This window comes from Mercenaria mercenaria, chromosome 13, assembly GCF_021730395.1.
Source record: "Mercenaria mercenaria strain notata chromosome 13, MADL_Memer_1, whole genome shotgun sequence".
In the NCBI taxonomy this organism is placed as follows: Eukaryota; Metazoa; Mollusca; class Bivalvia; order Venerida; family Veneridae; genus Mercenaria; species Mercenaria mercenaria.
In genome coordinates, this window is record NC_069373.1 from 9,273,608 (window position 1) to 9,286,628 (window position 13,021).

The 13,021-nt window shown below is 36.0% G+C and overlaps 1 protein-coding gene across 1 annotated transcript in view; it reads left to right on the forward strand.

Annotated features, from left to right (window-relative positions):
* The window catches only part of LOC123529917 (polynucleotide 5'-hydroxyl-kinase NOL9-like), a 49,524-nt gene that overhangs the window by 18,034 nt on the left and 18,469 nt on the right, over positions 1-13,021 (forward strand). Inside the window, exons 2-4 of the mRNA XM_053521146.1 lie at positions 8,557-9,271; positions 9,926-10,467; positions 12,840-12,924. Coding sequence (XP_053377121.1) covers positions 8,592-9,271; positions 9,926-10,467; positions 12,840-12,924 — 1,307 coding nt within the window. The 5' untranslated portion in view covers positions 8,557-8,591. The remainder of the gene's footprint in view (positions 1-8,556; positions 9,272-9,925; positions 10,468-12,839; positions 12,925-13,021) is intronic.

Sequence of the window (13,021 nt, forward strand, 5' to 3'; positions counted from 1 at the left end):
ACGATTTCCTGCAAAAGATTTTGGATTATAGATGAAAGAAAATCATTTGATTTAGTCCATTTTGTTATATTCCAATTACAATTGTTCCATTTATATTATATATTGCGTTTATATTAAAATCAGTTTACAAGACGACCAGGAATATACCTAAGTAGTAACATTTGTATGCGCGCATGAAGACATTTGATTTTATTCTAATGGTATTGAACACTGAATTCATTAGAGCGGTAGGTATAAATTGTTTACAAAATGACAATAGGTCATGGTTGCATAGTGAGAAGCAGATGACCCGACTTTCCTCTGTATTACCGCTTTTCCTTTCCTCGAATAGAAAGACAGACAGATTCGAGACGAAACGGTTGCATCGATAAAGAACCGGCATAGTTGCTCGGTACGCACGTGTTAGTCTAAGAAACACCTACGCACGTGCCCACGTATAAGCTAATAAGTGATATCTATAGTAAGCTTTCCATCATGCGGAGTGATTATGTGCGCAGAGGTATTTTTATAATAATACGTGCACAGATGTTTAATACAATTACGTGCACACATAACGTAATTCTTATTACGTGCGCAAGTAATAGATATTAAGTGAGTACGAAGTAACTAATACGTGCACACGTTTTAGCATGACAAAAACATCCATGTCCCGCTCTGTGATACCTAAACTAGATGTATATATTCCTCAGTTTTTTTAAAAATCATTACTGTTATTCTGGAAAAGAAAAGAGAAAAAACACAACACCTGTATATATGTGCCTTCATTTCAAAAGCGTATTCATTAACAGTGCAGAGAGCCTAGCTAGTCCGGGCCCGCTTCGATGAATGGATTCATCAGGAATGAAATGTCGAAATTGATTTATATAAGCTGAAGAACTTGCTTCGCAAGCTCAATAAGGACACCGCAGATTTGCGGATCGCATGATCGCGAGTGTGATCCCTGGGCGAGGCTTTTCTTCTCCGCGACGATTTGATAGGGGATATTGTGACTGTAATCATTTGTCCTCCATCTCATAATCATGTGGGGAAGTTGACAACTACTTGCGGAGAACAGGTTTTTACTAGCACGGAATCCAGAAACTCTGGTTAAGTTAATTGTCCGTTAAGTACTGTTGAAAAACGGTGTTAAAATGCAAAACAAAACAAATCACAATCAACCTACAATAAATTATTAAAAACAATTATAAGATGACGCGTCTTTCGAAATTTTAGATATTTTCAAACACAAATATAGCTAAGCTATTGTGTTTTAAAAATGGTTAAAATATTTCACACCGGAAATGACATGTCAGTGACATTAATTGACTCAACATACATTTATTTATGAAACTTCGTACAGCGATGAAATGGAGTATTTTAAAATTCATGAAACAATTCTGAGTTGACTTATTATTTTTCATAAGTCATAAAAAAAAAAGAAGACTCTTCATGCGCAAGAACCAGGACCCTAGGTCTAAGGTCAAGGTCACACCTAGAGGACAAAGGTCAGATACAAGAATGTCTTTGTCCGGAGCATTTCTTTTTCATGCATGGAGGGATTTTGATGTAACTTGGCACAATTGTTTACCATCATGAGACGGAGTTTCATGGGCAAGAATCTAGAATTACTTCCCTTTGTTGTTTCTTTAAATAGCTTATATTGTAACTTTTTTATTACTGGTCGTAGGGAGAAATCAAGACCACTTTTCTGCAGTACAATATGCATGTTACATCCAATTTTGAGGTGTATTTTGACCTATCTCTACTGGTAAGGATTTTTGTGTGGACTTAGATTTTTTTTTTAAGATTTACTTCCCTTTGTTGTTACTATAAATAACTTATATTGTAACTTTTTGCAATCATTTTTTATTTGGCATAAATGTTTGCCTCAATGAAACAGGGTGTCATATGTGCAACTCCTAGTCCTTTTGACAGCTGGCGGGCTGGACATGTTGCCCGTGGGCATCTAGTTTTTTCGTATTACCCCATCCACAACAGTTGACAAATATTTTCACAACATTGATTTGATAAGTCATAGGGCTGATATTTGATGTCCTGGTTTACCATTAATAAAATGCTTTTTATAGTTTTCTTGATTTGAAATGTGATTGAATTCATAGTCAGATTTATATATAATATTTGATTTCAACATTGTGGGAATTCCACCTTCTTGACATCCGAAAATTGTCTACATATGAACTGATGAAATAGGGAATCCTCCTGCCAAATACACGTCATCAGTTTTCGGTCGCGTTTAGTTATATTTTTTTTTTTGCCAAACAGTTGGTAGTTTTACTTTTAGTCATTTGAATCCAAATCTTTAAGCTTACATGTTGACTCAAGTGTTTTTTAACTTTTGAACAGTTTTGAGTACCCAGTAAGTACTATAATCAAGTCATCAGACTGCTATATATTGTTGGCATAAGCCACATTATGTTCAGTGACCTTTTAGTACAGAATTCATTTTCAGGGAATGATATTCTTATTTGTCAGCCTGTATTTCAGCCTGTATTCCTGATACGTATTATATTCGCCCTATAGTGTATTCATTACAGCCCTAGTAATGAAGACGTCGCTGCCTTTCCCTATTTTTCAGATTTGGTACATTTGTATCAGTACCATGAAACATTGGAGTTATGGTAAATTCCTTTTAACAACTATCATATATATACTTACAAACATATCTTTTGAGTGATAAATCATAATGATATTTTCAAAGTGTGTCACCACTAACCATTTGTTTTGATACTTGTACATATATAACATGAATCACTAAACCACAGATTGCATGTGCAATATTACGCATATACCTAGTAAAATAAAATAGGGTTATTATAACAGTACAAAAAAAAATGTAGCTTGATCTAGGATGCAGTATTCGACTTGAGTGGATTTTGCCAGATCGGATCTCACGAGGCATGCAAGCGCCAAGTGTGATCCTACCTGCAAAATCTACGAGAGCCGAATACAAAGTCCCAGATTTAGCTACTTATATAATGACCCTTTTATTATATACCTTTACCATTTTGATTCTTGTTTTGTTCTTGAATGAAATCTTCAATATTTATAGATATTGGATGGAACTTAGTGAAGTTTTCATGTGCACAATTTATAGAAATATGTCGGGTCATGCATATTAATGAAAATAGTCCGGCAGCATACAATACGGAAGGTACAATATGGAATTTAAAAGTTACAATACGGAATTTTTGTCTGTCTGTTCATATTTGATTGTGAAATACAAGCCGATTTTTTACAGAATTTATATAGGTACCGGTATATAATAAAAAACAGAGCTCCAGATAAGCTGCGTATTTGCATATTTACGCAATTAAAATTGCAGAAAACCCAATTGAATTCATACAGCGTGCGTACTGAAACGCATGTTAAATTCCTAATACCCAATTCGTAAAAAATCGCTTGCGTATCGCATTTTTAGCTCACCTGTCACAAAGTGACAAGGTGAGCTTTTGTGATCGCGCGGCGTCCGTCGTCCGTCCGTGCGTCCGTAAACTTTTGCTTGTGACCACTCTAGAGGTCACATTTTTCATGGGATCTTTATGAAAATTGGTCAGAATGTTCACCTATATGATATCTAGGTCAAGTTCGAAACTGGGTCACGTGCGATCAAAAACTAGGTCAGTAGGTCTAAAAATAGAAAAACCTTGTGACCTCTCTAGAGGCCATATATTTCAAAAGATCTTCATGAAAATTGGTCAGAATGTTCACCTTGATGATATCTAGGTCAAGTTCGAAACTGGGTCACGTGGGGTCAAAAACTAGGTCAGTAGGTATAAAAATAGAAAAACCTTGTGACCTCTCTAGAGGCCATATTTTTCAAGAGATCTTCATGAATATTGGTCAGAATGTTCAGCTTGATGATATCTAGGTCAAGTTCGAAACTGGGTCACGTGGGGTCAAAAACTAGGTCAGTAGGTATAAAAATAGAAAAACCTTGTGACCTCTCTAGAGGCCATATTTTTCATGAGATCTTCATGAATATTGGTCAGAATGTTCACCTTGATGATATCTAGGTCAAGTTCGAAACTGGGTCACGTGGGGTCAAAAACTAGGTCATTAGGTCTAAAAATAGAAAAACCTTGTGACCTCTCTAGAGGCCATATTTCTCAATGGATCTTCATGAAAATTGGTCAGAATGTTCAGCTTGATGATATCTAGGTCAAGTTCGAAACTGGGTCACGTGGGGGTAAAAACAGGTCAGTAGATCTAAAAATAGAAAAACCTTGTGACCTCTCTAGAGGCCATATTTTTCATGAGATCTTCATGAATATTGGTCAGAATGTTCACCTTGATGATATCTAGGTCAAGTTCGATACTGGGTCATGTGGGATCAAAAACTAGGTCAGTAGGTCTAAAAATAGAAAAACCTTGTGACCACTCTAGAGGTCACATTTTTCATGGATCTTCATGAAAATTGGTCAGAATGTTCACCTTGATGATATCTAGGTCAAGTTCGAAACTGGGTCACGTGCGGTCAAAAACTAGGTCAGTAGGTCTAAAAATAGAAAAACCTTGTGACCTCTCTAGAGGCCATATTTTTCAATGGATCTTCATGAAAATTGGTGAGAATGTTCACCTTGATGATATCTAGATCAAGTTCGAAACTGGGTCACGTGGGGTTAAAAACTAGGTCAGTAGATCTAAAAATAGAAAAACCTTGTGACCTCTCTAGAGGCCATATTTTTCATGAGATCTTCATGAATATTGGTCAGAAGGTTCATCTTGATGATATCTAGGTCAGGTTTGAAACTGGGTCACGTGGGGTCAAAAACTAGGTCAGTAGGTCTAAAAATAGAAAAACCTTGTGACCTCTCTAGAGGCCATATTTCTCTGTGGATCTTCATGAAAATTGGTGAGACTGTTCAGCTTGATGATATCTAGGTCAGGTTCGTAACTGGGTCATTTGCCGTCAAAAACTAGGTCAGTAGGTCGGAAAATAGAAAAACCTTGTGACCTCTCTAGAGGCCATATTTTTCACGAGATCTTCATGAAAATTGGTGAGAATGTTCACCTTTATGATATCTAGGTCAAGTTTAAAAGTGGGTCACGTGCCTTCAAAAACTAGGTCATTAGGTCAAATAATAGAAAAACGTTGTGACCTTTCTAGAGGCCATATTTTTCAATGGATCTTCATGAAAATTGGTCAGAATTTTTTATCTTGATGATATCTATGTCACATGTGCTGAAAAACTAGGTCACTTTGTCAAATAATAGAAATAACGATGTCATACTCAGTTCAACACTGGGTCATGTGGGGATAGGTGAGCGATTCAGGACCATCATGGTCCTCTTGTCCTTATTACTAGAACGGGTACTAGACTTTAACGCTAGATTTGACTGACTGGTTATACGTTACCGCAGAACAGGTTGAAATTTATCAGAAAAATCACATGACCATTCAGTTGACTGATCAGTGTTATTTGGACGCTTTGTAAACAATTTTACGCCGATAAAATGTAAAAGAGGTTGCAGAAAAAACATTGTTGCAGCACAAACAAACAAATTAGTGGGATATTTTGCTGTTCAGCAGTGACAGTTAACTGTTTGTGACGATGTAGTGTCACCAGTACTGGATGACATCTTTTGGGAGAATGCATATTGCGGTGACCACATCGTTCAGGATATTGTGGATGAACTGATCTCCGACTGCATTAAAAGTGAAAAAGAAAACAACAGTATGGAACATTCATTACAATTTTAAATACATTTTTGTATTAAACATTGAAGGGTGCCATTAAAGTACTTAAGTATTTAGTCAGTCCTGTTTAATGATATATAGGAGAGATCGCCCTGACGTCACGCATCAACACCTGTTTATCTGGCGGTGGGCAAAACAAAATGTTTTTACATTGTTTGTGTATGGATCAGAATTTTCAATTTTAAATTACTTTTTCGTTCATATATGGATTTTTAAAATTTAAAAAGTTTTGAAATGCTTACGATTTTCATATTTTCTTATTCAAATATTTTTTGAAAATGAGTAACCGTTTTAAATGACATTTGATTTTAATAGCGGCGTAGCGATGCTCCAAACTTTTAGAAAAAAAAACACTGTAAGTTAAGCGTTCATAATTAATCCATTTTATATCAAAATAATATTTAAAAGTTATCAATAAATTGCTTGTTTTATATTCTTTCCATTGATAAAAAAATTATTGATATCATTTGTGTTTTAAGAAAGTTTAAGCCGTTAGAAAAACATCACTGTTAACAGAAAAACATGGACGCTCGGCGTCTGACCACCCGATCTTTGTCTTATCAGTTCTAAAAATAGAATATACAACGGATTTGTATACAAACACGATCTCTCCTATACCATGTATACTGTAAGCAAAAAATACTCAGTTGTTATTGCGAGATTGGTGAAATACCCAATGAGTTTGAGCAAATACCCAATTACTTCTGAAAATGCTGGGTAATGATATTATTTTTACCCAATTCAAATTTCCAATACCTAATTCAGACAAAAAGTGATGGGTAAATACCCAATTGCACCAAAAGCTTATCTGGAGCTCTGTCAAAAACAATGCATTTGCAGAATAGAGAGATAAAAATAATTTTGACAGCTCGTGAAAACTAATGACAAATATTGACAGGTATATGATAACTCATGACCTAATTAATTTTTATGGAGGCATATAGTTTTTGAAACGTCTGTCGGTCTGTCCGCAATTTTCGTGTCCGGTCTATATCTTTGTCATCCATGGATGGATTTTCAAATAACTTGGCATAAATGTGTACCACAGTAAGACGACGTGTCGCACGCAAGACCCAGGTCCGTAGCTCAAAGGTCAAGGTCACACTTAGACGTTAAAGGTCATTTTTCATGATAGTGCATTGATGGGCATGTCCGGTCCATATCTTGGCCATCCATGGATGGATTTTCAAGTAACTATGCATAAATGTGTGGCACAGTAAAACGACATGTCGCGCGCAAGACCCAGGTCTGTAGCTCAAAGGTCAAGGTCACACTTAGACGTTAAAGGTCATATTTCATGATAGTGCATTGATGGACGTGTCCGGTCCATATCTTTGTCATTCATGCATGGATTTTAAAATAACTACGCATGAATGTGTGGCACAGTCAGACGACGTGTCGTGCGCAAGACCCAGGCCCGTAGGTCAAAGGTCCTAAACTCTAACATCGGCCATAACTATTCATTCAAAGTGCCATCGGGGGCATGTGTCATCCTATGGGGACAGCTCTTGTTTTCTGTTATTTCTAACTTTCAGTTTGATTTTCATAAAAGGGGTATTCTTTATTGTAGCTTACAACTCGTACATTAAAACAATAAAAGAATATATCGTTACCTCACTGTCGTTTTGTCTATCTATCTCTCGTACGAATTCCTATTGTTTCAGTCATTTGTCAGTAATTAGAGTAACTCACAGTGTTGCAGTCTTACAAAACACATCCCTTATTTTCACATAGATATTGAGGATTTATCTAATGAGCGCATGTATTGGAAACACAATTTCAATACTGACTGTGTATTGTAATAATGCTAAACTATCTCAGCCATGACGTGTCCTTAATTTTATGTTCACATACACTGTATGAGGTAAATCTTCATGTTTTTAAATGTGAAATTTGGATCTATTATACCTTTAAACATTTATCTCAAAGAAATTGTAAATAAAATATTGATTTTTCTGCCCCAGTGTTTTGAGGGATGCTTTTTATATGCCCGTCTGAAAGGCAGGTCGTCCCTGTTGGGCGGATTGGCAGGTGGGCAGGGTCCACAAACTTTGTCCGGAGCATTGATATAACTTAGCACAAATGTTTAACATCATGAGACATAGTGTCATACGCAAGAACCAGGTTCCTAGGTCTAAAGTCAAGGGTCACACTTAAGGAGTCAAAGGTCAAATTCAAGAATGACTTTGTCTAGCATTTCTTCTTCATGCATGGAAGGATTTTGATGTAACTTGGCACAAATGTTCACCACCATGAGACCGAGTGTGGTGCATAAAAATCAGGTCCCTAAGTCTAAGGTCAAGGTCACACTTAAAGGTCAAAGGTCAGATACAAGGATGACAACTTTGTCCAGAGAATCTTCATGCATGGAGGAGTTTTGATGTAACTTGGCACAATTGTTCATCATCATGAGACATAATGTCTTGTACAAGAACCAGGTCCCTAGGTCTAAGGTCAAGGTCACACTTGGAGGTCAAAGGTCAGATACAATATTGACAACTTAAAAAGCTCTCAACAGGCGTATTTTGTGACTATGGCAGACTTGTTTACATTTAATTTCTTTACGTTTCATGATAATGTCACTTAGTATCCCAACAATGGATTGAAACTTCACACACACTTTTACCTTGATGATCTGACATATCATACAGAGGTTCCATAAATCTCATTATCTGTGTTGCATTTTTGCAAAGTCATGCCCCTTTTTCAGCTTTTCTTTCCTTCTTTCAGTGAAAAGGCTTTCGGATAGTGGAGCATTGCTGTCCTGTGACAGCTCTTAATGATATGTATTTTGATGTAGGAAAGATAATTTGTATATTTTAAGTTTCTATGGTAACTTTGTTTCATTTAACTTGCAGGTAAAGTTTAAAGACATTTGAGAACTGATTCCATAATGTCCGCAAAAAAGAAAAGGTTGTCAGCTTTTGAAGCTAAACGTCTGGAGACAGATATTGAAGATAAGGAAGTCAAAACAGGGGACAAACAGAGGTCAAAGAAACTGAAAACAAAATCAGAAGATATTGTAATTGATTTAGACTTTAAACAGAACGAGGATCATTGTCCTGACCTTAACCGAGTAGAAGGTAATAAAAAAAAGAAATCAAAAAAAGGTAAACGTTCAGCAAAAACGAAGTCAAAGAGTCTAGATGTAGTTTGTGAAGATGAAGCAAAGTCAAAAGATAATGCTGTTGATTTTGTTAAGGAAAGTGACACAATTGAAATATTGGATGATGAAATCGATGCAAGTGTGGTTGTTGAGAAAGTTACTGACAAATTAGAAAGTGGTAACAAGACTAAAAAGACTAAGCCAGACACTGGAACAGGCAAGAGAGATGACAAACGAAAGCGTTATTCTTTTGAAAATGATGCAGATATTATAGCAAATAAAAAATCAAAAACAGATGTTAACCAGGACAGACAGCCCCAGTCTTATGATCCATCTTTCCCAAAACGTGATGATGAATTAACTAGTTGGAGTAGAATGGGTAGTGGAAGAGAAACTGGAACAGGCAGTTTAGGTAATCAACAAAATGAAAAAGAGCTTGTTGATACAGATGCTGGACTGAGTAAAAGGTATCTTGATTATATATTATTTCATATTGAACAAAACCAAAAAATATAAGTGTGACTGACAAAACATACTGGTGTTTAATTATGATACTTTCTAGGGGTCCCAATTTTGGTCCAGTCTTTATTGGACTTGTCAGTGAATTTTTTAAGGAATATGAAACACTAATCACTCAAAGTTTTAAATGAATAAGGAAAATGCTGGACTTACCCAAGGTCTTAAAACATCTGTTTACTGACTCAAAAACTTCGTGAATTTGAACTTCCTGTGTCCTTCGTTTATACATGTATGTCACCATTGGAAGTAACCTTGATGTATGATAAAAGCATTCTTATGACATTTTCAAATAATGCATTATAAAAGTTACCTCATGAATAACGTCTTTGTTTTTACAGGATGACTGTTACCAGCAACTATGTTTTCTTGAATATAAAAATTTTGAAATAAAATGAGTCAATTTACAATATCGAAGAACAATTTTGACACCTAAGCTTGAGTTTGCCAGTTAAAAGAAAGAATAAATTAATTCATAGGTACCATGTGTCGTGCGTACTTGACTCAGCTGAGGTCATTTCAGGTATAAAATGTAAAGATAACAACCGGAACCATGTGAATTGCTCAATATTTGAAATTACTAGTACATGTTCTTTCTTTTCTAGTCCTACAGCCATACAGGTAGCTGAAAGTGTCTTAGTCATTGCTAGTCATCCATGTGTATATCCTCTGAAAGGTCGTGTCAGAGTGCAGGGTGTTGTTGGTGTTGCATGCATTATGGGATACAACTTGGAGCCACGTAGCCAATACTGTGATGTGTTTTCTCCAGATTGTAACAGCCTTGTTACAGTTACGACAGTTAAAGGCAAAACTAACACGAAAAAAGCTATCAGTAAAGTGGATTCTGTTCTTGGAATAACAGATGGAACTTTGTTAAAATTACTTCAAAACACTCTGAAAAACAGTAAACCTTTTGTCATTTTAAAATTTGACAAATTAGAAACAAATATATGTCCATTCATTTCAAGTTTCAACCCATACACAAACATTTTTAAAGTAGATGGTGACAGGTCTGACCTGAACAAACAGTTACTGCCCCTTTCTGTTAAAATGGTAAAGGACTCAGAAGTTCCAAGACTTAGTGTTCCTGAACAGTTAAAGTCTGTGATCGATGAATGGAAAGAGAAAATAACACCACAAACTGATGGTAAATTTATTGCTTTTGTATATATACACTTACATTCCTAATTTTTTCTTGGCACAACTGACCATAATTACAGGAAAAATGCATGACTATTTTATGGGGGCAAGAATTTTTGGATTTCAAATCTGCTTGAATATTAATGTGGTAGTTAACAAAGTATGATGTCAAGGAAAAATAGTCTGTCACAAAAAATCATGATTTTGCTGTCACTGTGAAAATATATGAGATATATTTCATTCTTATATTTTGATAATTTACTGAAGAACATGTAACATAGACTTAAGTGAAATCTTAATTTCATGAGCTGGCATGAAATTTCTTGGTTTTTGTCAAAATAGCCACTTAAAGTAGATTTTGAGTGTTTTGTTATGAAATGTTTTTCAGAGAACAACATCATTCAGTAGACAGACTATCTAACAGTAATGGAAGGTGCAAGCTGTTAACTAATTTGTCATATGCACTAACTAAATTGCTTGCTGGTCAGTGGTCAGAACTATTGCCCAAAGTCCAAAGGGCAAATAGTTTTGACTATTGACCAGCAAGACATTCAAGAAGTGTTTGATTACTAAACATCAGTAGTAAATTTTTATAACCTTTATTCTCTAGCTTTTATCTTGTGCTGGAATGTTGACCAGTCAATAGTGCACTATTGATATAAGCTGGAATATAGACAGTCAATAGCACTCTGTTGGTATAGGCTGGAATCTAGACCAGTCAATAGCGCACTGTTGGTGTAGGCTGGAAAATAGACCAGTCAATACTGCACTGTTGATATGTGCTGGAATATAGAACAGCCAATAGTGTGCTATTGGTATGTGCTGGAATATAGACCAGTCAATAGTGCACGTTTGGTATGTGCTTGAATATAGACTAGTCAATAGTGCACTGTTGATATGTGCTGGAATATAAACCAGTCGATAGCGCACTGTTGATATGTGCTGGAAAAGGAATATAGACCAGTCAAAAGTGCTTTTGGTATATGCTTGAATATAGGCCAGTCAATAGTGCACTTTTGGTATATGATAGAATATAGACCAGTCAATAGTGCACTTTTGGTATGTGCTTGACTATAGACCAGTCAATAGTGCACTTCTGGTATGTGCTGGAATATAAACCAGTCAATAGTGGACTTTTGGTATGTGCTTGAATATGGACCAGTCCAAAGTGCACTTTTGGTATGTGCTTGAATATAGACCAGTCAATAGTGCACATTTGGTATGTGATAGAATATAGACCAGTCAATAGTGCACTTTTGGTATGTGCTTGCTATAGACCAGTCAATAGTGCACTTCTGGTATGTGCTGGAATATAAACCAGTCAATAGTGCACTTTTGGTATGTGCTTGAATATGGACCAGTCAAAAGTGCACTTTTGTTATATGCTGGAATATGGACCAGTCAATAGTGCACTTTTGGTATGTGATAGAATATAGACAAGTCAATAGTGCACTTTTGGTATGTGCTGGAATATAGACCAGTCAACAGTGCACTTTTGGTATGTGGTGGAATATAGACCAGTCAATAGTGCACTTTTGGTATGTGCTGGAATATAGACAAGTCAATAGTGCACTTTTGGTAAGTGCTGGAATGTAGACCAGTCAATAGTGCACTGTTGATATGTGCTGGAATGTAGACCAGTCAATAGTGCACTTTTGGTATGTGCTGGAATGTAGACCAGTCAATAGTGCACTGTTGATATGTGCTGGAATGTAGACCAGTCAATAGTGCACTTTTGGTATGTGCTGGAATATAGACAAGTCAATAGTGCACTTTTGGTATGTGCTGGAATATAGACCAGTCAATAGTGCACTTTTAGTATGTGCTGGAATATAGACCAGTCAGTAGTGCACTTTTGGTATATGCTGGAATATAGACCAGTCAATAGTGCACTTTTGGTATGTGATAGAATATAGAACAGCCAATAGTGCACTTTTAGTATATGCTGGAACATAGACCAGTCAATAGTGCACTTTTGGTATGTGCTTGAATATAGACCGGTCAGTAGTGCACTTTTGGTATATGCTTGAATATAGAACAGCCAATAGTGCACTTTTGGTATGTGCTTGAATATAGAACAGCCAATAGCGCACTTTTAGTATGTGCTTGAATATAGACCAGGCAATAGCATAAACTATGGACTGATGAATATATTAGGAGTCATGTAATAATATTCACTTATGTAGCTTTATAGGTATCAATGTCTGCCCTTTTTGTACATAAGTTTCTACTCTAACACAATGTGTCCAACAAAGTCTGAAATGATTATACTTTTCATTAACACAAGGTAGAAACTGTGAGTAGCAAGCAACTGCACAAGAGGTTGCACAGTAGCAACACTTGGAATTGCCGTGACAAGATTTTATTTAATATTTTCAGATCAGCCTGTGATGTTGGTTTGTGGCGGGAAAGACTCTGGAAAATCGACAACAAATAGACTTCTCATCAACTCTACATTAAATATGTAAATAAAATATTTAAAATATATAAAGGATAGGTGCCTCTTTTGTAAAGTTGTTCAGATTATGACTTTGAAACACTTGCCTCTCATGGCAGGAGGT